The sequence below is a fragment of the Gracilinanus agilis genome, chromosome 3, assembly GCF_016433145.1.
Source record: "Gracilinanus agilis isolate LMUSP501 chromosome 3, AgileGrace, whole genome shotgun sequence".
Taxonomy (NCBI): Eukaryota; Metazoa; Chordata; class Mammalia; order Didelphimorphia; family Didelphidae; genus Gracilinanus; species Gracilinanus agilis.
This window is the reverse complement of record NC_058132.1, coordinates 308,018,633-308,046,574: the sequence shown is the minus strand read 5'-3', so window position 1 is coordinate 308,046,574 and position 27,942 is coordinate 308,018,633. Positions and strand designations below refer to the sequence as shown.

Here is a 27,942-nt window from a genome sequence, read left to right as displayed (position 1 = left end):
AAAATTAAGAGTTTCAAATTTTCTCCTGCTATTCCTTCATTCATCCATTAAGAAGACAAGTAATATGGCAGTTATACATGTGGAATCATGCAAAACATATTTCAATATTAGCCATGATGCAAAAAAAAAGTAGAAAAATAAGTGAAAAAAATTATTCTTTAGTCTGCTCTCAGACCACATTATTTCTCTCTTTGGAGGTGGGTAGCATTTTTCATTGTGAGTCCTTTGGAAATGTCTTGGATAATTGTATTAATTAGAGTAGCTAAGTCATTCACTTTATCGTTGTATAACGTTGCTCTTACTAAGTACAATGTTCTTTTTGTTCTTCCCAAGTCTTTCTGAAATTATTCTTTCTTCATGTTGCTTATAGCAGGATAGCATTCCATCAGAATCATATATTGCACTCTGTTAGACAATTCTCCAGCTGTTGGGCATCCCCTCAGGTCTGTTTCTTTGCCACCATAACAAGAACTGTTATAAATATTTTTGTACATATGAGTCTTTTTCTTTTTCCTTTGATTTTTTTTGGGTATGCATAGTTTTATAGCTCTTTGGACATAATTCCAAATTGTTCTCCAGAATGGTTGAACTTGTTCACAGCCCCACCAGCAGTGCATTAGTGTCCCTATTTTTCCATATTGTCTCCAGCATTTGTCATTTTCGTTTTCTATCATATTAGCCAATTTGATATGTGTGAGGTGGGTACTTCTGAATTTCTCTAATCAATAGTGATTTAAAACCTTTTTTTAGATGACTATAGATAGCTTTGATTTCTCCTTCTAAAAACTGCCTGTTCATTTCCTTTAACTATTTATCAGTAGAGGAGTGAATATTTTCATAAATTTGACCCCATTCCCTATCTATTTGAGAAATGAGGCCTTTTTTTTTTTTTATAGAAACTTGCTATAAATCTACCCCTGCTCCCACTCTCACTTCCATCCCCATTTCCTTCTTTCCTTCTACTTTTGACTGCATTGGTTTTGTTTGGGCAAAAACTTCTTAATTTGATGTAATCAGAATTATCCATTTTATTTCCCATGACCTCTGTCTCTTGTTTGGTCATAAATTCTTCCCTTATCCATAGATCTGGCAGATTAAATTTTCTATGCTCTGCTTAATTGCTTAGAATAAAATATTTTATGTCTAAATCATGATACAAGGGTTGACTTTCAAAAGAAAGTGGTCTAATCCCTTTCAGAGCTGATTGAGTCTCCTCATTTTGGAAAGACTATTCTTTCTATTTAAGCAATCTTTTGTATGCATTCTCAGTTTTGCCTCAGTAAGCAGTCTAAAGGCTGACTGTTTTTACTTTTTTTTAAACCCTTACCTTCCATCTTAGCATTAATACTACCTATTGGTTCCAAGGCAGAAGAGTAGTAAAGGCAAGGCAATGGGGTTTAAGTGACTTGGCCAGGGTCATATAGCTAGGAAGTTTCCGAGGTCAAATTTGAACCCATCTCTAGGCCTGGTTCTCAATCCACTGAACAACCCAGCTGCCCTCTGTTCTTACTTTGAAGTGGAGATCTGCATCTTTGAAGAGGAGATTTGAATCTTATGCTCAGGAGCAGGCTCTCTAAGTCTCTCTGTGGTTTGGCAAAAGGTAGAGAGTCTGCTGTACTCGTTTTGAGGTTGGGACTCCCATTGTCCAATCTTTTATTACAATCTGATTTAGAATTGAAGAGAACCTTAGAGGCCACTAGTCAAATGATCTCATTTTTATAGATGAGGACACTGATAGGTATAATTATTTTCTGAAGGCCACACAGATAAAATGGCAGATCTGAGATTTGAAACTAGGTCTTTCTACCTTGAGTTCAATTTGCTTTCCCAGTCACAGAAATTATTTTCTTTTCCTTGGCACAATAATAATTTGTGGCATCAAAATTTCCTGTGCCTTTAAACAGATTTTAACTGTGCTAGAAAAGCTTCTACCAGGGCCTCTAGTATGTAGCAGCTTATCAATAGAGTATCAAACAGCCATCTTCAATTGGCATAGATAATCAAGAACTTGTTTTCCTTTTACAGATTTTCCTTCTCTTCATTCAGTAAGTCCCATTGAATACTATATTTTAAAATGAAACAATCTAAATTTTAAAGTAAGTCAGATCTGCACAAATATGTCAGCATTCTTATTTTCCTTAATGTGTTTTTTTTTTCCTACCCAAAGCACAGCTTGCTTCCATACTCTCCCTAAGGCATAATAGATTCTTCTGTAAGCCACTGCTATTGCGAAATAGTTACAGATGTTAGGGTTTGTTCTTTTTTTTCTTTGTAAAATATTTTGGTACCAGGAAATGTAAACATTTATTTTGATTTTGATTTGTTATTGTTCAGTCATTTCCATATCTTCATTATCCCTTTTTTGGTGAGGTATCTTGGCAAAAACACTAGAGTAGTTTGTGATCTCCTTTTCCAGCTCATTTTGCAAATGAAGAAGCCAGGGTTAAGTGACTTGCCCAGGGTCACACAGCTAGTGTGTGACAGAGATCATATTTGAACTTAGGTCTTCCTGACTCCAGGCCTGGTGTTCTCTCCATTGTGCCACCTACCTGCCCTGTATCTTTGGCCAAGATTAGGTAGACATTAAATCTTATTTGGAGTTTCAAATTGAAAATAAATATTAAATAGAAATTTGGAGCTACTTATATTAGATGAAAACTAGGCTTTTAAATAGCTCCATACATCTTTAACTTAATTAAATCCAAATTGGCATTTATGAAATATCTTATGTTCAAGGTACTGTGCTAGATTTGGAGGATTTTAAGACAGAAAAGAAAACTGCTAAATAGCCCCTATTCCCAGGTACTTGCATTCTACTGAAGAGATATAACACAAGGGATATAAGATAGAAGTAAGTAGGTTACTTGAAGCATAAGGGAATATTAAGTGTGGCGAGATTAGGGTGAGATCAGAAAAAACTTCACCAGGGATCGAGATTCGAGGGGGCCATGAGGATGAGGAGGTAGTAAAATGTGACAACTTTTTTCTACAAGTTCAGTAGTAAAGAGGACTCTAGACAGAACATGAGGTCTTGATGTGTTTGGTAGAATCAAATGAAGGTTCTTTTAAGGCTGTGGGAATCCTGATCACAGTTGCTGGCAGTGTCAAAACAGCTAATCGATATGGAAATATTGAGGACAAGAGAATAATCTATAGGACTATCTCCTGGTGGAAGAGAGGGCCAGGGATCTAGAGACATAGGTAGTGAGCACAATTGAGTTTATATGAGGTAACAATGAGCTAAACTGGGATTTGAAGTCAAGTTCTCTTACTCTAAAGCTAATACTTTTTCTGTTGCATCCGGTTGCTTCTTTATCTTTATTTAAAATAAAAGAGAATATCATGCAAGTTATATTTGAAATTATTCTTACTAGTCATAAATGGATCCAATTGCTTTATTTAAACTATCTCTATATCAATTTTTAATTTATTCTTCCCCAATTACATGTAAAAGCAATTTTAGCATTCATTTTTAAAAATTTTGAATTTCACTTCTTCCTTCCCTCCCCCGTCCCTGAGATGGTAAGCAATTTGCCTATATTGATTTTTTTGAGGGAGAGTAGTTATGAATTTTGTCCCATATGAACAGTTAAGATAAAAAGAAATACATATGGTGCTACTTTGTAAACATTAAGTCATGTTTAGTGAAGTCTCTTTATATATGACTAAATTTAAATTATAGCTAACTATTTTTGGCAATGGAAGAAAGCAGCATAAATATTTAAAACAAATCATTTGAAAATCATGCCTATGTTACAACCCCAGTTTTGCTTTTCATTCTCTCTTTCACTCTCATTTCTTCTCTTTTATACTTAGTCTGATTTTGTCTGGCTAGAATTTTCTTAGGTAGCAGAACCAAGAGTATCCTGGGGTTGGGTCAGAGAAGTAGCTCTGACATTGTTGGGAAGACTGGGAATATGGCCCAGATTTAGGAAAGCTAGCCTGGTATCACATCTCAGAGGAGATGGTCCTGGAACCCAGTGACATAATTGGCAAGATGTTAGCTAATCTTGTTTGGATAAATTGTGATTTAATTATTTTTATGTATATTTTTTCTGCCTTTAGCTGGCCCTGGAAATTTTTTCATATGTCTTCTGAGAAAGCAACAATTACAGTTCGTCTCATTCGTTCCTTTGAGCATCGCAATTTCAAGCCACTTGTTTACCATGGAGTTAATTTGGACCAAACTGTAAAAGAATTTATTGTATTCCTAAAAAAAGGTATGATATTTTATTTTTTAAACTCTTATCTTCCATCTTAGAATCAATTCTCCGTATAGGTTCCAAGGCAGAAGAGAGCAGTAAGGACTAGGCAATGGGGGGGGGGGTTAAGTGACTTGTCCAGGGTCATACTAGGAAGTGTCCAAGTCCATATTCGAATTCATGACCCTTCCATTTCTAGGCCTGGCTCTCAATCTACTAAGCCGCCCAGCTGCCCCTCATATGATACTTTAAAGTTTTTTTACTAGCACATTAAAAATTAGCTAGATTATTGCCATGGCAATTTTCTAGATCTTAATATAGATTCCAATCCAAACTAACCTGTATGCTTTTGCAGTATTACTTATAGCAATTTGTTCCCAGAAGATCAAACTTCATGTTCTTTAGATGAATGTGTGATATAGCTACAGTACTTGTAAAAAAAAAAATCTGCTCACTGGCATAAATAAAAGTTATTCAGAGAGGATGCACATATTAGGGATAATTATATTTGTATAGTCAGGTGACATTTTGTTTAGTTTCTGCTTCCCCCCCAGCCCCCAAGTTAATGATTTATATGCATTGTCATTTAAGAGGACCCAAAGACAACCTCAGCCTTCCTACTTCAGCACTGTTTTCCATAGTTTGTCATTTTGGAGTTGAATAAAGCTGTCCACCTACTTCACAAAAGTTCCTAGTGGGTAGAACATGCAGAAAGGGAAACCAGTAACTGAGAGAAAAATGGGTTATGAGTTTAAGTCTAAGGGAAGGAGAGCATAAGGCTAGAATAAAGACACAAAGACAAAGAAAGTTCCGACATGAAGTAGTCAGACATTGAGTTAGCTCTCATGGGATAGAGCTTAACTGGAAAAGAGCTTCAGTGGTCAAGAACTCTGGTGGCCATGAGCTTATTGAGGTTACAACAGTATAGGGGAAAGGGAAAATGATAATTAGATAAGTGGTCTGATACATTAACATTATGAGGTAATCAAAAGGAGATACAAACTGCTGGATCCTAAGATAATAGGTACAGCCAATGCCCAGATCATGTATTCATATGGCTTAAGGTATCTAAGCTTGTTTGATACAGATATTAATTGATTATTATTTGTAAAACCAGGAGACTGAGATAACTGACCAGTCTTTGGGAGTGTAACCTCTGGGAAGGGCTAGGAATTTGACAAGGTTAAGGTTCAATTTAACTCAGTGTTACAGAAACCAATCATAAGGAATATTATAAGAGTCAGCTTTTTGAGCACCCCTAAAATATTATCAAGATTAATATATGCCTGGACTCCTACACTGAAGATAACTGAGGGAAGAAGGTGTCATTTATTTTGTTGTGATTAGGATTTAGAAGGTTGTAATTTCTATATATAATTAATAATGATGATTCAATCACTTAAATTTATTTAGGGATTTTTAGTTCTCCCAAAAAGCATGTCCTTCATTTTCCTAGATTTATCCTCAGTTTTCTCATCAGTACAGTTAGGACCTGATAATCTCAAAGATTCTTTCTGGTTTTAATTTCTGTCTCTGACTAAGGAATAAAAGTTTTGACAAACTAAAAGCCATTGTGGCCACTTGTTATTAAACCTTTTAACATAATTGCCAAGTAGGTACATCCTGTTAAGTTAAATTTTTAAATTTTGTGGATTTAAATTTATCTTTCTTGAGAATGTTCTTTCAATTTTGGCTCTTTGAGGTTAGCCCTGATGGAATGTAGTGTTAGCTAGAGAGAGTACTGTTTTTTAAATGATCAGACTCAAATGTCAAAGTTTCAAAATGAAAAAATAAGTACTCCTGAACCATCATGTTCCCTTCTCAATGTATGCCAGGCCCTCAGTGGCCACTAGCTTCCGAGGTGGTGGGGGTCTGTGGGGCAGAGAAGATGTGTTGGAGGTGTTTTTGTACTCCATTCTTACCCAATGTTGTAGAACACATTTCTCATAAGAAACAGTGTTACAAATGGTGATGATGTTCTCAGGCCTATTAATGTAGCAGAACTCTAATACCGTCATCTCTCGCTACATTGCAGTTCACTTATTATGGCTTCACTGTATTGTGGGTTTAAAAAAAATATATATATATATATATACATATACATATATATATATAAAATTCTGTATCAAGGAGTTTTCTCTATATTGCTGTGGACCCATCAAAGCTCTATGTTCTGTATCCTGGGTGTTGATTGGATTAGTGTTTAAAAGAGTATGGGAAAGGTTTATAGGAGAGTGGGAGGAGTTTCTAAGCCTTAAAATATATATAAATAATAAAATAAATATAATGCTGCTACTTCACAGATTTTCATCTATCATGGGGGTCTCTGGAACATAACTTCCACAATAGGTGTGGGATCGCTGTACTCCAAATGCTATTAATATTTTTTTCTATGATAAAATAGATCTGAAGTTCCAAATAATTGACACACCATAAACTTTTAGAATATAAGTTGGGAACTATTTTTGAAGGTCAAAAGATTTAGAACTGGAAGAGATTTTAGGCACTTTCACTTTACAGTCATCCTCCACTCTTTATTTGCCCTCACAACATCCCTCCCCCATTGATATTCATAAAACATAGCTTGGACTACTTCATACCATGCTCAGAAAGTTTCAGTCTGGGCTCCCTACTTCTTCTTGAATTAAATACCTGCTATGCCTTTGATATTTAAATTTTTCACAATTGTACCACCAAACTTAAAACTCTGAACTTCCCTATTATAGTCAAGGGCACCCTCATTCTTTTGATTGCTCATTGATGGTGGTGAGGTAGTGCTGGGCCTGGAGATATGAAAACCTGAGATCAAATGTAGCCACAGACACTTAACTTGCTTTGTGACCTAGGACAAATCATGTAACCTCTTTGTGTCTGTATTCTCAACTATAATATGGTAATAATAGTAGCAGCCACCTGCCAGAGTCATTGTGAGGATGGTAATGACATTTTGCAAAAGTAATATGGAAAGCAAAATGATGGACAGTTAGCTATTTAGAACATGGAATGAACTGAATGAGTCAGGGGCTGTCAGGTGCCAATTCAGTTGATGCACAGGTATATAAGGAGGATTTGAACTGGAAATTGGATCTCAATCTGGAGACTGAGATTGGGAGTTGGAGGTTGGTTTGGTTTGGATAGGCCTTAGGTCAACTTGAATTGCCAGCAACCTACATTAACCAACTTATAGTCTCAGATCCTGTGATACCTTTATACCAAACAATTTGTTCCTGATTCATACTCCAACAGCAAGCAACAACATCTCTTAGCTAAACAACCTGATTTTGGTTGAACTCTGTCTGACCCTGCCAGGCTGGCAGCTGGCTGCCAGCAATTGATTATTGACAAGCCTGATCACTTCTTCAAGTACCATCTTTCATCATTAGCTTAGATTAGGAATCTCCTGTTTCCCTCCTTCCTCAATTAATACCCTGCACCCCTCCTAAACCTAGTAACATTAAATCTTTGAAACTTACCTAAACTTGTGTCAGCTTTGTCGTAAGGCTTAGTGAGCATATCCTGGGAGATTTAAGGGAAAGGAGAGTAATATCAGTCAAACAAGATCTAATGCACATTCAGACTCTAGCATTATCCCTTACTGGGCCAGATTTTTCAGTTAGAAGTGTTTGTATAATTCCAACCACAGATTCTTCATTTTAGCTGACCAGTCTGGGACACTTATTCTGAAGTTCAGTTTAGCAGATTCATTACCAACATTTTGTGGGCCCTTTGTGTTTCACTATCACAATTTAAGTGTTATACTTAGGTATTACCTACTGTAATGGGGGAAAAGGGGTTTTATTGGGTAAATATTAAAAGATTGGTCACCTGGGGAAAAATCCCCAATTAAGGAATAACCTCAAATCAAAATTGACTTTTATGGAAATTTATTTACAATTGAGAAGAGGAAGAAGAAATAAGGAAATAAGAATCTTAACACAGTAGGTAATTTGCTCTGATCTCCTAGTTAATCCAGGTAGATCTAATTAACCCTTAGCCGAGAGAAATCTGGCCTTGATCCCAAGGCCAGAGACTCAGAGGCCCGGAAACCCGGAGGGCCAGAGGGCCCCAGAGGTGAATGAAGCAAAAGCTTCAGCCACAAAGTCTCTATTAAAAGGGAAGTTTGCTAAGAGAAGTTTAGGAAGATTCAGTCTTAAACTCACCACATGGAATGTCCCAGTCACGAACCAGCAGAGCTCCCTCAGGTCCCCTTCACAAACCAGAAGCCTGAGCCCAGCTGACTGAGGTCTCTTTTTAAAGGGGCCTCTTTTGCGTCATTTCCTGTGGCCTCCTCTTAGTTTACGTGTCCAATCACAACAGACACTTTTCTTAGGACTGCCCATGAGGCAGTTAGTAAATTCTGATGTGTTACTCTAGCACATGTAGGTTACAGACCACCCAAAAATGGAGACGTTTTCACCTTTGGTGATTAAATCTAAAGATGGGGAGTGTAGATTTAATCTAATTATCACATTACACAATTCAGCTTCAGCTCTTCATAACATCAGGCTATATTTATAACAGGATCAAATGATATAAGAGTTGTAAAGTATTTAGAGCAGTGCCTAACTGCTATTATTATTACTATATCCATTTCCTGTTCATTAAACTTGTTTCTCCATATCACCTCTACCATAAATTCTCTGCATGATAGTTAAAGCTGTTTACAATCTGTCCCCTTCTTAGCTGTCCTGTCTACTTTTACCTGACTCTTCTGTGTGTCCGCTGTAGTCTAACCCCACTTGCCTGCTTATAGTTCCTACTCCACAATGTTCTTCTCTCATCCCGGTGCCTTTGCACTGACTGTCCTCTGGGCTAGGATGCTTCTTCTCCTCTTGAAATCCAGGGTTTCCTTCAAGACTTAGCTTGTGATGCCTCTTATGAGAGGCCTTTTCAGGGACAGATCCCCATATGCTAGTTCCTTCTCCTCCAAGATTACTTTGTATTTAATTTGTATATGTCATATATATTTACTTCATATACATTCACAAACACACAAAATTATGCATGTGGCATCCTTCATTAGAATGTAAGCTTCTTGAGGGTAAGTCTTATAAATAAGATTTCACAGTTTGATATCTCCTTTACACGAAGAAGGAAAATTAGATGCATTGTGAAGGAAAAGAAGAGGAAGTACCTTTTTTAAAAACCAAAATTCTCTTTGAAGATGACTTGTTAATTTTGTTTTTCATTCAAGAAAAGCTCCATTCTGGTTTTTAATCCAGTTTTTAAAATATTTTTTAGCTTTAATATTTTAAATATTCATTTTTTGAGTTATCTTTTCTTAATTACCTTAAACCAAGCCTGGCTACATATTTCTCTGAAGCAATAGAAGAGAATATGGTAGAATTAATACCTGAAGTGGGATAGGAAAGCTTGTGTGTTGTACATTGAAAGAAGAAAGCAACTGTGTTTGAAAGTAACAGAGGGTAGTAATGGAAAAGGAAGCAAACTGGCCAATATTTAAGACCAAATTAAGGAAAAGAAAAGGAGCGGCTGAGGAGCCAGTCCTGGTAGAATATATCTTCAGTTCCTATTCCTATATCTTCTTGCACTCTGAAGTTCCCATCTCTCTCAATTACCTTTCCTCCTTAATATCCCCTTCCCCCTCTCTGACTTTTATTCTGAGTCTCTATCCCTGCAATTATTGCTCTGACCTCATTATTTTCTTATTCATCTTCCAAGGGGCATCTACTCAAGGTACTGAAATAATTTATAAATGTGATTGATGAAATGCTTTAAGTAATAATTTAGAAATTTTCAAAAAGGGAAAGTTATTGAAAGATGTTGGCTCTGTTGTCCCATTTTTCAGAAGGGCAAAGAGTTAATTCCACAAGCCTATAGGATAGTAGACATTTGCTGTTCACAAACAAAAATCTAGACTGAATCATGATGTGAGAAGAGTAACTTCATTTCCTTTTCCCCAGTTCTTGATAGGTTAAGCAAAGGTATTGTTGTAGCTGTAGTGTATTTTGACTTCAACAAAGCATTTTATAGTTATGCTAACCTCAAAAAAAATGGAAAAATGTGATAGGAAAAGTAGTAAAATGTGGTGGATTCATAGTTGGCTGAATGACTGTTTTTATTTTTTTCCTTTTCTTTTTTTTAATTGATTAATTAAGAAAAATTTTCCATGGTTACTTGGCTCATGTTCTTTCCCTCCCCTCCTCCCACTTCCCTTCCATAGCCAACGCACAATTCCATTGGGTTTTACATGTGTCATTGATCAAGACCCATTTTCATATTATTGATATTTGCACTAGGATGATTGTTTAGAGTCTATATCCCCAATCATATCCTCATCACCCATGTGATCAAGCAGTTGTTTTTCTTCTATGTTTTTGCCCCCACAATTCTTTCTCTGGATGTGGATAGCGTTCTTTCTCATAAGGCCTTCAGAAATGTCCTGGATCATTGCATTGCTGCTAGTAGAGAAGTTCATTATATTCGATTGTGCCACAGTGTATCAGTCTCTGTATAAGGTTTTCCTGGTTCTGCTCCTTTCTCTCTGCATCAATTCCTGGAGGTTGTTCAAGTTCACATGGAATTCCTCCAGTTCATTATTCCTTTGAGCACAATAGTATTCTATCACCAACAGATACTACAATTTGTTTAGCCATTCTCCAATTGAAGGGCATCTATCCCCTCGTTTTCCAATGTTTTGCCACCACAAAGAGTGTGACTATAAATATTTTTGTATAAGTCTTTTTCCTTATTATCTCTTTGGGATATAAACCCAGCAGTGGTATGGCTAGATCAAAGGGTAGGCAGTTTTTTAAAGCCATTTGGGCATAGTTCCAAATTGCCCTCCAGAATGGTTGGATCATTTTACAACTCCACCAGCAAGGCATTAATGTCCCAATTTTGCCACATTCCTTCCAACATTTATTACTTTCCCTTTGTAAGAAGTTTTTTTGACTGGGTATGTTATATTTAAAGGTGTGGTCACCAAGGAACTGAATGAATACCAATTCCTAAAATGATTTTAATCATTTATTTACAAAATATAGGAGAGAGTGGAAGTAGAGAGATGAGAAGAGGCTAGAGTAAGAGATCTAACTTAACGAACAAGATTTGTATTCAAGTCTAGGCTTTACTTAGTCAGGGCTCCAGAGACCCAGCTGGAGAGCCTAAAAGTCAATTAACAAGGGGGTTAGTCACAACTTTAGCTTCTCCCAATCAAGGGCCCCTTCGGAGGCTAAGATAGTCAGACTTCTTCACTCACCACGTGTAGTTCTAAGGGAAAGATTTAAGAATAGTCTCACCAAGGTCTCAGGGTCCCAGGTCCAGCGTTCCTCCAGGTCCAAGTCACAAACAAGAAGAGAGCTATAGGAAGTTGTCACTCTTTTAAAGGGGCTTCTTTTGTGTCACTTCCTGTGCCGTCCTCTTAGTTTACGTGTCCAATCACAACAGACACTTTTCTTAGGACTGCCCAGAAGGCACTCCTAAGTCACTCACTCTAACACATGTGGGTCACAAACCTCCCAACTTGTGAATTAAGTGGGGATATTCTCACCTTTGGTGATTAAATCTAAAGATAGGCAGGGCAGATTTAATTTCATTATCATACCTTGCTGTCATGTTAGATAATCTGCTAGGTGTGAAGTGGTACCTCAGAGTTGTTTTGATTTGCATTTCTCTAATTATAAGAGATTTAGAACACTTTTTCATGTACTTATTCATAGTTTTAATTTCTTTATCTGAAAATTGCCTTTTCATGTCCCTTGCCCATTTATCAATTGGGGAATGGCTTGATTATTTGTACAATTGATTTAGCTCTTTATAAATTTGAGTAATTAGACCTTTGTCAGAGCTTTTTGTTATAAAGATTTTTCTCAATTTGTTGCTTTCCTTCTAATTTTGGTTGCATTGGATTTATTTGTACAAATTTAATTTAATGTAATCAAAATTATTTATTTTACATTTTGTAATTTTTTCTAACTCTTGCTTGGTCTTGAAATCTTTCCTTTCCCAAGGATCTGTGTATACAAAGGTATACAATTCTGTGTTCATCTAATTTACTTATAGTTTCCTTCTGTATATTCAAGTCATTCACCCATTCTGAGTTTATTTTGGTGTAGGGTGTGAGATGCGGATCTAAACCTAATCTCTCCCATACTGTTTTCCAATTTTCTCAGCAGTTTTTTTCAAATAGTGGATTTTTAGCCCCAAAGCTGGGACCTTTGGGTTTATTATAGACTGTCTTGCTGAGGTCACTTACCCCAAGTCTATTCCACTGATCCTCCCTTCTGCCTCTTAACCAGTACCATATTGTTTTGATGACCACTGTTTTATAGTACAATTTAAGATCTGATACTGCTAGGCCCCTCTCCTTCATATTGAATGACTGCTTTATTTTATTTTTTTTAAACCTTTACCTTCCAGCTTGGAACCAGTGGGTTCCAAGGCAGAAGAGTGATAAGGGCTAGGCAATGGGGGTCAAGTGACTTGCCCAGGTTCTCACAGCTGGGAAGTGTCTGAGGCCAGATTTGAACCTCCCATCTCTAGGTGAATGACTGTTTTTAAAGGCTAGATTACAGTTTGGAGGCAAGTCTCATAAATGGCATGTAGTGGGCGGATTATTATCCAAATATTGTTCTGTTAAACCATTTTTAGTAACAAATTCAATAAATATGAAAGTGAAATTCATCAGATTTTCTTTTTTTTTCTCTATGACTTTGAATTTTTATTTTTTCGAAAATTTTTCCATGGTTACATGATTCATGTTCTTACTCTTACCCCCCCACCCAATAGCCAACACATATTTCCACTGGTTTTAACATGTGTTATCTATTTTTGTTATTAAAAATGATTAAGGCAGATGTTAAAAGGGAGAATAGTATTTTAATAAAAGCCATGCTGATAGAGATAAAAATCATTAGACCACAAGCCTGTATTCAAACTCCTGCCTCAGCCATTTTTACCTTTCGTATCTTCGCACGCCCTGGTAGCTCAAGAGGAAGTTCAAAGTCACTTCCCCCTATTTAAAGCCATCCTTCACCTTGAATACATAATCCAAAACAGGAAACCTAGGAAACCCGTTGGACCACGGGAAATGTAGTTCCAAATATCCCAAGTGATTTTAAATAACACACTATCAAGACCTATTTCCATATGATTGATAGCACTGGGGTGGTATTTTAGAGTCTACATCCCAAATCATGTTTGCATCAACCCATGTGTTCAAGCAGTTGTTTTTCTTCTTTGTTTCTACTCCTGTAGTTCTTCCTCTGGATGTGGGAAGTGTTCTTTTCCATAAGTCCCTAATAATTGTCCTGGATCATTGCATTGCTGCTAGTATAGAAAGAAGTCCATTACTTTCAATTTTACCAGTGTATCTGTCTCTGTACAATGTTCTTCTGGCTCATGCATCAGATTTTCAAATGACAGAAAGCTGAGGAATAACCAGTTCAATGGATAGCAAAATCAGAATTCAAAAATTGGTGTTTATTTCTTAGAGTACTTAATTTTTTTTTTAAATCCTTACCTTCCCTCTTGGAATCAAGACTGTGTATTGGTTCCAAGGCAGAAGAATGGTAAAGGCTAGGCAATGGGGGTTAAGTGACTTGCTCAGGTCACACAGCTAGGAAGTGTCTGAGGCCAGATTCCAACCAGGTCCTCCCATCTCTAGGTCTGGCTTTCAATCAATGATTTGAGAGCCTCCTAGCTGCCCCAATCTTTTTTTAAATGTTGTATATATATTTTATTTTTCTGTCAATTGTTAAACTTTTACCAGCAGTCTGCTAGAGTTGCTTATACTATTGAAATCACAGATATTTTCCATACCTTATCTCCTTGAACTCACTTCATAGGGTTGGTTATGAGGCTCAGATGAGAGACATAAGTCTTCTGTAAACTAATGTGCTACATGTAATGTCCATTATAAATTTTTAATGTACTGCTTGGGCTAATTGCTTCACTCACAGGTAGGGAGGTTTCTATCTATTATTAATCAGTCAACAAGCATTTGTTAAGTCTGTACTATAGCTCATACTACATGACAGTAACTATTAACATTCTATTTCCTACATAGCAGCCCAACTCTATCCATCTCTTTCTAGCACAGACTTCATCAATTTGTATTTATGATTCCTAAATCCTTAAATAGACAAGACCTCAGAATCATAACATTCCAAGAAAATTACAATCCTTTAGTACTATTTATAGAAGCAAATAAATCTTGGTGTATATGTATCAGAGACAGCTAGGTGACACAGAGTTCTGGGTCTGGAGTCGGGAAGATATGAGTTCAAATCAAGCCTCAGACATTTTCTTGCTCTATGACTATTTTAATCTCTAAAGACACACAGAGGAAAACTAAAGAGGTCCATTACCTATGACAAAGATATCAACATTTTCTTGTTCAGAGTCTTATCCAACTCTTCATGATCCCTTTTGAAAAGGTTTTCTTGGCAAAGATACTGGAGTAGTTTGCCATTTACTTCTCAAGAGGAGAAGAATATATAACAAGATGAATGCATATCTAAAATCTGTTGCTTTTTGCTCAGGAGGAAATCTTCAATTCTCAGTTTTTAGACATGTTGTAATCAAGTATTTATTGTCAGTTGGGAAGTAGAATATTATGCACAACCAACAACCACGCTGGTTCAACTGAATGAATCTTCCCTGGGTCTGAGTAACCCATTTCAACTAAACATTAGTGAGCCCCTGAAATTCCTGTGACTATTTTGTTATCAGACAACTAGAAAGTGGTGCCAGTAGCTTGATCCTTCAGTCTCTTGGACCAGTTAGGGATTGAAGATGGTTTCTTTGCTTTTTTTTAAAATTTTTTTTAAAATTTTTATTTTTTTTAACCCTTAACTTCTGTGTATTGGCTCATAGGTAGAAGAGTGGTAAGGATGGGCAATGGGGGTCAAGTGACTTGCCCAGGGTCACACAGCTGAGAAGTGTCTGAAGCCGGATTTGAACCTAGGACCTCCCATCTCTAGGCCTGACTCTTAATCCACTGAGCTACCTAGCTGCCCCGGTTTCTTTGCTTTTAAAGGAAAAAAATAACCTAACTTGCAGGGAGCATAGTGGGGTGAGGATGTTGTTTCCACCACAGTTTGTAATGTATAGAAAGTGTCAGCCATTTTCTGTAGGTGCAAAAATATGTTTGCCCCTTTAGAACACAGAACCTGGCAAAGCAGCCCTGGGCATGTGCCAATCTGACAGGTGAGAAAGGAGCATAAATTGAAGTGCACAGACCCCTCAACCCTACTTCTTCTTTGGGTTGGGAGGCAGGAGGGTGTTTGCTGTCTGGGCCCCGGGAGGAAGGAGTTTGATATAGGCAGGCAGGCAGGCAGGGTTAAACTACATTGTTAATATTGATAAGGCCACTGCGCTTTATTTATCAGATAAGATCATCTTATCAAACCATCAAGAATCAACAACAGCCTCTGACCCAGGGAGACTTCTATAGTTCCCTGGGCTCAGCATCAACAAATCCATACCAGTTTCAGAGTCAAGGGAGACTCTCAAAATCCCTTGATCTCTGCGCCTAGGATAACTTTACATTTAGATATTAGCATAACATTTATTATTAGGCAAGATTAATTAAGGTTCACTTACTTCCCTCTCTCCCATCTCCCAGTTTTGCCTTTCTACCAAGTTACCCAAACAAACCTAGTTGATCTTCAAGCCTCAATTAGTCTTATTCAAGAGTTGACATCTTACCTTTTGAAGACAACATCCTTTAGATAATCATAGTCAGATCGTGGTAATTAGCTTAATTGATCCAATTACATCTAAATCAAGCTGGTGCTAAATCAATAAATATTGTTAATGTCCAGGAAGTCAAGACCTACTTCCTAGTTACCTTTAAGCCAACAGATTTCTAGGAGCTATAACTAAAGGCTTGAGGTCTGTCTTAGAATTCTAACACTTTCAGTGAAGTTTGATAGGCAGGAGTGGGAAGCAAACCTCTGCTCTCATATCTTAGCTAACAACAACACTTCTCTGACTTACAGAACAATAGGACCCTAACCCCTCCTGTTCATAACAAGTTGGACTAATTAATAACTCTACCAACTGTCTTTTCCTAATCTCTCTAATGCTAACAATCTCCGTCTTCTGTCATATTTGTCAATGCTAAATGTGATGTATAACTTCAGAGAGAGGTTTTTTTTTTTCATTTTATTTTTTAGAAAAATTTCCCATGGTTACACCAGAGAGAGTTTTTAAAAATTATTTTTCTTATTAGTGATTTAGAAGAATCTTTAACGTAATTATTGAGAGTTTATAATTCTTTGAGAGCTGCTTCTATACTTTAACCACTTATCCATTGGGAAATGGCTTTTAGTTTTATATATTTGTGTTAATTATCTATATCTCTTGGGATATCAGAATCTTATTAGAGATATTTAATACAAAAATATTTTTCATCAAGTTTGTGTTTTTTATTCTATCTGCATTGATTTTGGTTGTTTAAAAACTTTTCAGTGACTAATAATGTATTTTTAAAAGTTTTTTCCTTTCATCTTTTTCTCTTATAGATGTACCTTTAAGGGCAGGCCTCCCACCCCCATTCAAGAATTATAAGTATGGTATGTGAATTTTCTTATTCTTGAAAATGCAAACTTAATTTTAATGATAGTTTATGTTGAACTGATTAAAATGTATATTGTACAAATGTCAAGTTAATATTTGTAAATAGAACCAAGGGGAAGTATATATCAATATATGTATACCCTAGTTGAAATGTTGAATAGTAAAATTTCAGGTATTTCTGAATAGAATACTTTATAAAAATAGTATATGGGGAAAAGCTAGAATTAATTTCTTTTAAAAAGTGATTAGAAAAGCAAAGTTATTTAAGAAGAGGTTGCCTAATAGTTTTATATTTTTAAATAAAATTGAGGATGTTTATCTATTGGGCTTGATATAATAAATTGGTGTTTAGAAGTAGAAGAAGGATTTAGATTTCACGTCCAGGTATAGACTAATATAAATAGGAAAGATTTATCAAGTTGTAGGGTGCTACAGTTCATAAATTTTGAGTATTCAATTGAAGGTTATGATGCGTATAACAAATATTTCTCTTATTTGGTGGAGCCATTTGAGAATATTAATTTTTTATGACTTTAAATCATTTTGGAGTGACTTTTAACTTTGTTCCCATTTGGTATAGAGCAACTTATGACCCCAAATACTTTGAAATCACAGTTCTCTCCGTGCTTATGCATTTTAATATCTAGAGACTAATTGTGAGGTCACAAGGGGTAGTCAAGCAAGAGGTGAAGGCAGTGAGTGGAAAATCCTTAGATTTATGTTCTTAAAGAATTTACATAATAAATATTAAATCAGAGAATGAAGTGAAAAGCATGGTTAAGGTAAATATGAAACTTCTTAAATGTGGCTTTCAAAATAAAATAGTCTGAAATACAGTATTAAACCTGAATCAATTGCAGAGATATTTCAAATTATACTTGTCACATATAGCTTCCCTTTCTCATATTTTTTAAAGTTCAGAAATACTATATACATAGTTTTAATAAATTTTGAATAAAGTGATTTCTTGAAAGGCCCACTATGATAAATATTACTTTGGGGCTAAAATACCCTAAATATTTTGCTTTACTCACCTCATCATTTATTTTAAGGTGATGAAAAATGTACACAACAGTAGCATTGTGATAGACTATTGAAAATGCCCCAATCAGATGAATGCATATCTAAAATCTGTTGCTTTTTGCTCAGGAGGGAATCTTTAACTCTCAGTTTTCAGATGTTATAATTAAGTATTTATTGTCACTTGGGAAGTAGAATATTATGTTAATAATATGTATAATATATACAATATAATAATATATAATATATACAATACAATATAATACAAATATATGCAATATATTTGTAATTATGAAATTCTCAATTAGACATTGAGAAATTTAGAAAAGTAAATTTAGATTTTTGGTAAGTGTGGTGCAAAAGGTGCAAATCAACCCTGCAAAGCCTTACTGCAGAATTTCTGACAGTTGAAAAGGGTTTAGAACCCTGACTAGAGGCAGTTGATCCTGGAGACTTGGTCAGAGTAGGAGGGTCAACTGAGCTCAGTCTTTGGGCTGAAAACCTGGCCTTGATTCTGCAGTTTTTCTCTTAAGATTTGTAGCTTAGCTAATTCCTCTGGATCTCCCTGACCTTCCCTATCCCAATCATTTCCCTTACTGAATTTCCTGTGGGTTTTTGGGAGAAGGGTGGATCTGGGTGATAGCATTCAAATTTTGTAGACTTAGTTTCCCCATAGTCTAGTATGGCTTACCCTTGATACAAATTATCTCCTGAATCATTGTGTGCAACTTTCCAAACCTTAAAGGCAACAAAACCTCTGAGAGGAGTGAGGCTGGTCCTGTCTCAGTCTCACATTCCTGTGTCCCTCCCCCACCTGAAGCTTCTCCCTAGGCGATTGTTAGAGATACCTAGTATCCCTCTGTCCTTTACAATCAACCCTGAAACTAATAAACCCTGTTGTCATTTAATCAAACCTTTGGCTAAATCATTGGTTGAATGATAAAAGAGGGATAAAGAGAGAGAAAGGAATAATTTCTCTCTGGTTCCTGAGGGGAGTTGGAGGTATCCATCTTGGAGGAAGTGGTGATCTCTATAATTCCTCTGGACTCTTTCTTTGTGAACCTGAGAAACTGACTAGAAAACCCTCTAGTCAGTTTCAAGCTATTTCTGGCTGGCCCTGACCTTTTGTCTGTAGAAGTGCCCTTCCTACCCAGAGGGCTCAGTCTGTTTCCCTTCAGTGTCCTCTGTCTCAAAACCAGTCTGTGTCTCCCTGCTGTAGCTGCCTGCCCAATTACCTAATCCTCTCCCTTTGCTACTTTATACTTCAGTGTTTTATATTTCCAAAACTCAGTCATTCCCTTACACCTCTTACCACCTCAATTTATTACCTCCATCATTGTACCCTCCTTTCCCCACCTACTGACTTAGGGACTCACAAACCCCATCCACTTGCCTTATTCCCTTATTACAACTAAATTATCACCTACCTACCCTATCCCCTATTACAACAGGAGTTAACTTTCCAGAAAGGAGAGAAAAAGCAACATAGATCCTATGTATTTTGTTATTCATAATATTAAGAATGCCTTTAAGAGAGGCATTCTAATAATAATAGGTGGCTCAGTGGATAAAGAGGCCTGGAGATGGGATGTTTTGGGTTCAAATCTAGCCTCATTCATTTCCTAGCTGTGTGACCCTAGGCAAGCCACTTAAGCCCAATTACCTAGCCTTTACTGCTCTTCTGGCTTGGCACCAGTACTTAGTATCAATTCTAAGATGAATGATAAGGGATTTAGAAAAGAAAAGATTCAGACCAAACTCACATGGGATGGGGGGCCGGGGAGGTGAGGGGGTAGGAGCTGCAGCTAGGTGACTCAGGGATTGAGTTCTAGGTCCAGAGATGGAAAGACCTAGGTTCAAATATGGACTCAGATACTTCCTAGCTGTTATTATAATTATGGGAGGTCTCTTGTATCTATTTGAGGTACTTGAAATGATGTACAGAGAGGAATAAGATGACACTTCTCCTTATAACAGTTGCCCAAGCAGGATCCTTCAGGTCAAAAGAGGTTTATCCCTTTAGGACCCACCTGGGGTTAATTGATATATTGATTTGGGCTCTTCAGCTAGGATAAGGACGATATTCTGACTGTGTTGTCTCCCTTCCCAAACAAGCTTTGAAACTGATTTAGGAAGGTACTTTAAACTTTATATATTAATAAGAAGGGTAAGGGTAAAGGACTGAGGTAATGGGAAACACTATTAAACTTATTACTATTGAAACTCAACTGCTGGCAAATGAAGAATCAGTGTTGGCTTCCCTCTAGTTCAGCCTGGCCAGGGCTAAACCAGAGTAGGTAAACTGCTGGGAAATCTTCAGCTTCTTCTTCTGTAGATCTTCAGCCTTGACAGTTGAATTATGTCCACTCTTTCCACCCTCATCTTCGTCTCCTGCCCATTTCCCAGATCCCTCCCGGGCCCTGGGAAACCTAGATATCTAGATGATGAAACTCCTAATATCTAGGGCAGTAGACACCAAGGTGGTGGTCAAGTACAGGTTGAAACGGTATATGAAGTACAGGAAGAGTTTGCAGAGAGATGTTTGCACCCTCTCACTCCAAGACCAGGATCCACTGATCTCCAGCCTCAGCACAGGTCAAAGACCCAGAACTTCTCTCAGGGTTCTCAACTGCCCCTCCTGCCTCTCCCATGCCTCCCTGGGAACATTCCATCCAACTGACTTATCTGTCAATCAAAGGTGAACTTCAAGCTCCCAGAGATTCAATATAACACTGTGTGACCTCGGGCAAGTCACTTAACCCCCATTGCCTAGTCCTTACCACTCTTCTGCCTTGGAACCAATTGATTCTAAGACAGAAGGTCAAGGTTTAAAAAAAAAAGAATGCTTTTAAGAGAAAGAACAAAGGGGAAAAAACAAATTACAAAGATGAAAACAGTGTTGCAATGATTTTATAACTAGTTCTGCTGTTAACTGTTTCTTCTTCCTCCCTTTCCCATCTCATACAACGTCTGTTGGCTAAAAATTTCTGGTGAGATTGTGTGCTCAAAGAGTTTTTTTTTTAAAAAGTAAACAAATGAGCCTTCCATTATGGTGTTACAAAATATACTAGGACATTAGAAAAATAGTTATTACTATTTAAAGAAACTACTTAAAGAAACATTAGCAAAGGGGCAGCCTCGTGGCAACAGTGGATAGAGAGCTGGGCCTGGAGTCAGGAGGACCTGGGTTCAAATGTAGCCTCAGACACTTCCTAGCTGCATGACCCTGGACAAATCTCTTAACCTCCTTTGCCTAGCCCTTTCCCTTTAGTCTTAAAGTTGTTACTAAGACAGAAGGTAAGCATTTTAAAAAAAAAAAGAAAGAAAGAAAATGAAACACTAGCAAATCAATAGAATGTATAAATGTTGTCAAGTCAAACTTTTGGGATTCGTAAACTGAGAATTGGATTCCAAACAGCTTTTGAACACTCCTTATCAGAAAATGCATGCCAGTTTATTCAGAATGCCACAAAAAGAGGAGATTTAGTGTGTTCTCTTAGTGGGAAATGGATAATTCAAAATAGCAGATAACTATAAATATGTATCTCATCTTTGACATACTAACTCTATAAGCCTGGACAAATCAATGAACATGTCAGTGCTCTAGGCAGCTTTACAATTATATGTTGCAGAACAACCCTTGTTCTCCATTGGTTGGGGAAGTTTCTTCAATAGGAAGTTTCCCGTAATAGGAAAGAAAGTTATAGGCACGCACCCCCTTCCCCCAACAAAAAACAAACTCTAATTGTTTTTGTTTAACTTTAAAATGTATTGTATGATGTTTTTCATTAGTAGCTCTTTCCAAGGTCACTAATAGCTACTCATTTGATAAATTTAATGACTTTCTTCTATGTGACCTCTTGGCAGTATTGGGCACTAATGACCTTCCCTTCTTCATTTCTTCTCTTTTTCCTGTCATCTTGTCCTTTGTAGGCCTTACTCCTACCTCTGTGTACTTTGTTTTCTGGCTTTACATCTTTTAAAAATTTTCTTTTTTTATTATTAAATTAATCATCAGTAAACAAGCATTTCAGTATAGAAAAAAGAAAAAGAGGCCTGTATAGGAAGCTGAATTACTGTTTTGTAATTTGCTTTTTAAGAAGCATATATACATATTAAATTTGACAAGGTAGTAATACACCTGCTGCATTTGCTTATGTCTACTCCCTTCTGCATTTTTTGGTTTTCTTTTGTGCATTGAAATATGTTATTGAGGATCTATTTTTCCAAGTGTGTATCTGTCACTGTTTACTAATGTGTTGTCCCAACCTTCTCTCTAAGTAGAAATCCTCTATGTATGGTCCAGAAATCAGCATGTTGAACATTTCTAAGAATGTCAGTTTCATTTTATATTTATATATTCATTTTCCCCCTTTATTTCTGCCCTTCATGTACTTTTATGTTCCAGCCAAATTTGACTATCCTCATTCTCTCATATGTATTCCAGCTGATTGCCCGCACAGTTATCCCTCTTCTCTTTTAATCTCTATCTACTAGTTCCTGCCCATGTTCCCCCTATCCTTAAAATCTTCACTTAACCTACAATCCCCTTTACACTGTTATTCCCGCATCTTCTCCTGTCTTTTTCTGTCAAACTCTTAGGAAAAGCTGTTTACATTTAAGATCAAGGGACTATAGATTGAGGACTGGAAAAGACATCAGTGATCATTTAATTCGATCATTTAATTCAGCCCCCTTACAGATGAGGAAAGGCAATGAGAAGCTGAAGTTCCCTGGACAGCACTTTCTGTCCAGGGAACTTCAGCTTCTCATTGCCTTCATTTCTTCTCACATTCACTTCTCAACCAATCCCTTACAGACTGTTTCCCCGCTTTAGAGGATAGAAAGTGCTCTTTCAGAAGTCCCAATAATCCATTAATTACTAAGGTCATTGGCTCTTTTTCAGTCTATGTTCTTCTCAACATCTTTTGGTTGGGGGAAGTGGTTTGCAAATATTTCATTTAATCTTTCCAACAACCATGCAAGTTAGGTGCTGTTATAATCCCCACTTTTTATTTGAGGAACTGAGGCATAGATCAGTTAAACAGTCTGCCTGGGGGGTTAATATAGGTCCAGTACCTGAGACCAGATTTGAACATAAGTCTTTTTGACATCAGGCTCAACTATATTTTCTGGGTCACCAAGCTGCCTCTCTTGCTCCATTGACCATTTTTCTTCTTGTATACTCTCTCCTCTCTGGGCTTTCCTATTATCATTTTAATTCTCCTTCTTTCTGTCCAACTGATACTTTTTAGTCTCTGTTGCTACATTATCATCTATGTCATGCTCTCTACCTATGGCTTATTCCAAGACTCTCCTGGACCCTCTTCTCTGAATCTTATGATCTGTTGTCCTCTTTCTTAGTGATCTCTATTAGTTATCTGTATCCAGGCTTGGTCTCTTCTGAGTCTTCATTCTGCTTCACTGACTGCCTAGGGGGCAATTTGAACTGATTGTCCTTTAGGATTCTCAAACTCATCATGTCTTAAATGGTATTTACCATCTTTTCCCCATCCTCTAACTTCTCTATTTCTAGTTAGCATATTGCTATCCTTCCATTCATCCAAGTTCTTATTCTCAGTCATTTTTAACTTCTCTCACAAGTCTTGTTGGTTCTGTCTTTACAGCTTTTCTCACTTCTCTTTCATTCTTTCTACCCACTTGGCCAATACATTTGTTTAGGTTGATGGGCAACCTTTTGAGCTTGGTGTGTCAAAATTCACCAGAAAACCAAGCATAACTCGGGTGGTGTGTCACTTCAAGAAAAAAAACAACACATAATTTCGTGATATTTATAGTTTAAGTAACAAAAATGTATAATTGTAATATATAACTGTATTTAATAAACCAAAAACTAATTATTTAACTTACCTGCTTAGTGACAATTGTTTTAGCCTACAGACCTCTGGCACAGAGCGTCTGCACTACCCTACAGCAAATGTTTCATCCTCTGCATGCGGCCCCGTGTCATTGAAAATGGCTATGCGTGTCAGTGCTGACACACGTGTCATAGGTTTGCCATCAGGAGTTTAGGCCCTTATCACCTCTCACCAGGGCTATAGCAATATCTACATAACTGACTTCCTTACATTCAGTCTCTATCCTCTCTAATTCATCCTCCAAACAGTTTATGCAATGAGACACTGGTCTGACCATGTTACTCCTCTGGTTAAAAACCTCTGGTGGCTCTCTTTTTCCTTTGACAAACCTTGTGAAGAAGGGACCCTCCTCCCCCACTTCCATCACCAGTTACTAGCCACTGTCAGCAGTGGGACAGGCAAGCCAGTCTAACTAAAGCAACCAGGTGTCTTGCAGAAGAAACAGGAATCAGCATGTGCTACATGGGTCAAATCTCTGCCACCACCTCACATCATCTACCCTTAGACCATAGTGTAGGTAGCCCAGGACCCAGCCAAGGGAAGCCAAGGGAATTGCTTTCTGCTCCCCCTCATCTCCATGTCTACCAATCCTACTTCCAGCTTGGCCCACATGCTATCACTGAGGCTAGCAGGGGCCCAACATCCCCGCTGCCATTAGTGCCTTTGTTTTCTTCTTCAGTAAGATCAGCCTACACTTGGTACACAGATAAGAGTCACCTAGATATGGCAGAAATATAAACATCACATACTTAATGCAAGTCACTGCATATTTGTCCCTGCTCTCTTTATAATGGTTGAGATAGTCTTGTTTTTGAAATTATGTTTTGGTGCTTTTATGTCAAGTCCAAATATATAGTAAAACTTTTTATGAATGTTATCTTTTTTTTGAAACTTAACTTCTATCTCAGTATTCATTCTAAGGCAGAGGAGCAGTAAGGGCTAGGCAACTGGGGTCAAGTAACTTGCTCAGGGTCATAGAGCTAGGCAGTGTCTGAGACCAAATTTGAAGCCAAATCTTTCTGACTCCTGATGTGCTACCTAGCTGTCTCCAATAATACTTTTTAGAAATGATAACTTCCTTTCTTAAGTATACATCTTCAGTTTTCATCCCCCAATCCACTTTTCTCCTTAATCCTTTTATATTCCCCTTGATGTTGCTTCTTCAACAATTCAGAAATGGAATTTGGACCAGCAATTGGGCTTGGAGGTGTTATTAAATTTTCTTCAATGTCTTCTAAGTTTTGTGAAATTTCCTTTGTCCCATTTCAACTTCTGGCTTTCCCCACTAGTCCAAACCCCTCTAAGTCTTCTTCTTATTTGGTCTGTCTCTTCCCCAGCTTCTTTTCCTACAACATTTTCCTGCAGAAGCCAGAAGGATTTTGCAATCCTTCCTACATGAACTTTTCCATAGTCAGTAAGCATTTATTAATCATCTACTATGTGCCAATCACTGTGCTAAGTATTGGGAATCCAAGAAGAGGCAAAGGATAATCCTTGCCATCAAGAAACTCACCATCTAAGGGGGAGGGGTTAGAAAGCATGAGAACAAATATATACAAACAGGCCATATTACAGAATGAATAGGAAGTAATTAACAGAGGGAAGGCTATATGTCCAAGAGGGGTGGGAAAGGCTTCCCATAAAAGATGATATTGTAGTTGGGACTTAAAGGAAACTGGGGAAGCCAGGAGGCAGAGATAAGAATTGTAATAAGGGAATTTAGGCAGTGATCTATAAGGGGAATTTAGGCAGTGGGGTAATAAGGTGGTTGTAATATGGGAATAGGCTATAGGTAATAAGGAGATTAAGGCAAGGTAAGGTTGCAATGGGGATAAGGCTGGTAAGGGACTGAAGGTAGTGTGAATAGAGATAAGGCACTGTGGATAGGGTTTTGTGGATCCCTAAGGCAGTAAATAGATAATGAAGATACAATGGTGAAGGTGGTAGATTGAGGTGGTAGGAGAAGTAAGGGAACGACTGATTTTAGAGAATATAAACATGGGGGTAAAAAGAGTTGCAAGGGCAGATAGCTTCAGCTTGAGAGACATAGACTGGGATGCAGGTTTGAGACAGAGACACTAAAGGGAAACAGACTGAGCCCTTTAAGAAGGAAGGACACTTCTACAGACAAAGGTTAAGGCCAGCCAAGAATGGCTTGAAACTGACTAGAGGGCTGCTAGTCAGTTTCTCAGGTTCACAAAGGAATAGTTCAGAGTAAGTATTAAGATTGTACTTCTTCCAAAATGGACACCTCCAATTCCCTTCACGACCCAGGAACAATGTTATTCCTTTCTCCCCTTCTCCCTCTCTCTTATCAATCAACTAATGAATTAGCCAAAGGTTTGAATACTTGACAAACTGGGTTTATTGATTTTAGGATTGATTGGAAGGGATGGAAGGGTACAAGGTAACTATAACAGCCGCCTAGGGAAAGCTTCAGGAAGTTGGAGAGGGAGACAGGAATGTGAGACTGAGATAGGACCTGCCTAACTCACCCCCAAAGGATTTTGTAGCCTATAGGATTAGGAAAGTTGGATACAATGATTTAGGAGATAATTTGTAACAAGGGTAAGCCCTATTTGACTACAGGGAAACTATGTCTACCAAGTTTGAAAGCTAACCCTCAGATCCACCCTCCTTTCAAACCCCAAGAAATTTAGGAAGGGAAAATGATGATTGGGAATAAGGGAGGTTAGGGAGATCTAAAGGAAATAGTTAAGCTAACAGATTTCAAGAGAAAAGCTGCAGAATATAGGCCAGGTTTTCAGTCTAAAGAACAGAGCTCAGTTGACCCTTCTACTCTCATCAAGTCCCCCGGGTCAACTGACTAACCTCAGGATTCTAAACCCTTTTCCAACTGTTATAAACTCTCCAGTAAGGCTTTGCAGGGTTGATATGCACTACAGAATAGAGAGATTTTCATGGATGGGAGGTAGCCAAAGAAAATGCCCAAAGGTGTGAGATGGAATGTCTTTTGTTTGTGGAACTTCCAGAAGGCCAGTGTTACTGTATCAAAGAGTATTTGACTGGGAATACTATATATGAAGACTAGAAAAGTAGGAGTGGGGATAGACTCTGAAGGGCTTTGAATAGCAAGTGGAGCATTTTGTGTTTGATTCTAGAGGCAATTGGGAGCTACTAGAGTTTATTGAGTAGGGGGTGACATTTGGAACTGTGCTTTAGGAAAATCACTTTGGTAGCTGAATTAAGGATGGATTGAAGCAGAGAGAGACTTGAGGCATGCAGATCCACCAGCAGACTGTTTCAGTTTTCCAGGTGTGAAGTGATGAGAACCCACACCAGAGTGGTGGCAGTGTCAGAGGAGAGAAAGGGGCATTTTTGAGAGTTACTGCAAAGGTGAAATTGACAGGCTTAAGCAACAGGTTAGATATGGGGGCTGACAGATTGTGATGACTCAAGGATAACATTTGGGTTGTGAGGCCGAGGAGTGGGAGGTTGGTTTCGCCCTCTGCAGTAATGGGGAAGATCAGAAGTGGGGAGGAGTCAGGGAGAAAAATCATGAGTTCTGTTTTGGACATGTTGATTTTAAGATACCTACTGCATAACCAGTTCAAGATGTTTGGAAGTCAGTTGGAGATGCAAGATCAGAGATCAGCAGATAGGAGCTTTTGAGAATCATCAGCATGGAGATGCTAATTGAATCCATGGTAGCTGATGAGATCACCAAGTAAAGGAGTATAGAAGAAGAGAAGAGGACCCAGAACTCTGATGTTTAGAGGGCATAATTTGGATGAAGATCCAACAAAGGGAAAAAGGAGCAGTCAGAGAGGTGGGAGGAAAATCAGGAGACAGTAGTGTCCTAACAACCTATGGAGAAGAGAATATCAAAGAAGAGAGAGATCATCACTGTTTAAGACTGTGGAGGAAAGGCCAATGGATTTGGCATTTTAGAAATCATTGGTAACTTTGGAGAGTGCAGGTTTGTTGGAATTGTGAGGTCAGAAACCAAATTGTAAAGGGTTTAGAAGAGAATGAAAGGTTATGCTCCTGAGCAAGAAAAGCAATGTTGCTTTGATTTAACTGTAATTGCATTACACGGGGGGAGCATGAAAGTAGGCAGATTGGCTGCTGTGAGGTGGCAAGATACTATGTTGATAAATCACAAGGTAGAGGTTAGTACTTTTTTATATATCTGAATTCTTATAGAGGTTAGCAATGGTGCTCTAAGACATAAAATGATAATGATGCTCCTTTCTTCCTTCCTTCCTTCCTTCCTTCCTTCCTTCCTTCCTTCCTTCCTTCCTTCCTTCCTTCCTTCCTTCCTTCCTTCCCTC

General features: G+C 37.6%; 1 protein-coding gene across 2 annotated transcripts in view; it reads left to right on the top strand.

Moving 5' to 3' along the window:
• Nucleotides 1-27,942, top strand: part of C3H2orf76 (chromosome 3 C2orf76 homolog) — a 96,266-nt gene that overhangs the window by 25,778 nt on the left and 42,546 nt on the right. For both annotated transcript variants that reach the window (XM_044666633.1, XM_044666632.1), the window contains exons 2-3: nucleotides 4,066-4,220; nucleotides 16,694-16,744. In XM_044666633.1, coding sequence (XP_044522568.1) covers nucleotides 4,066-4,220; nucleotides 16,694-16,744 — 206 coding nt within the window. The remainder of the gene's footprint in view (nucleotides 1-4,065; nucleotides 4,221-16,693; nucleotides 16,745-27,942) is intronic.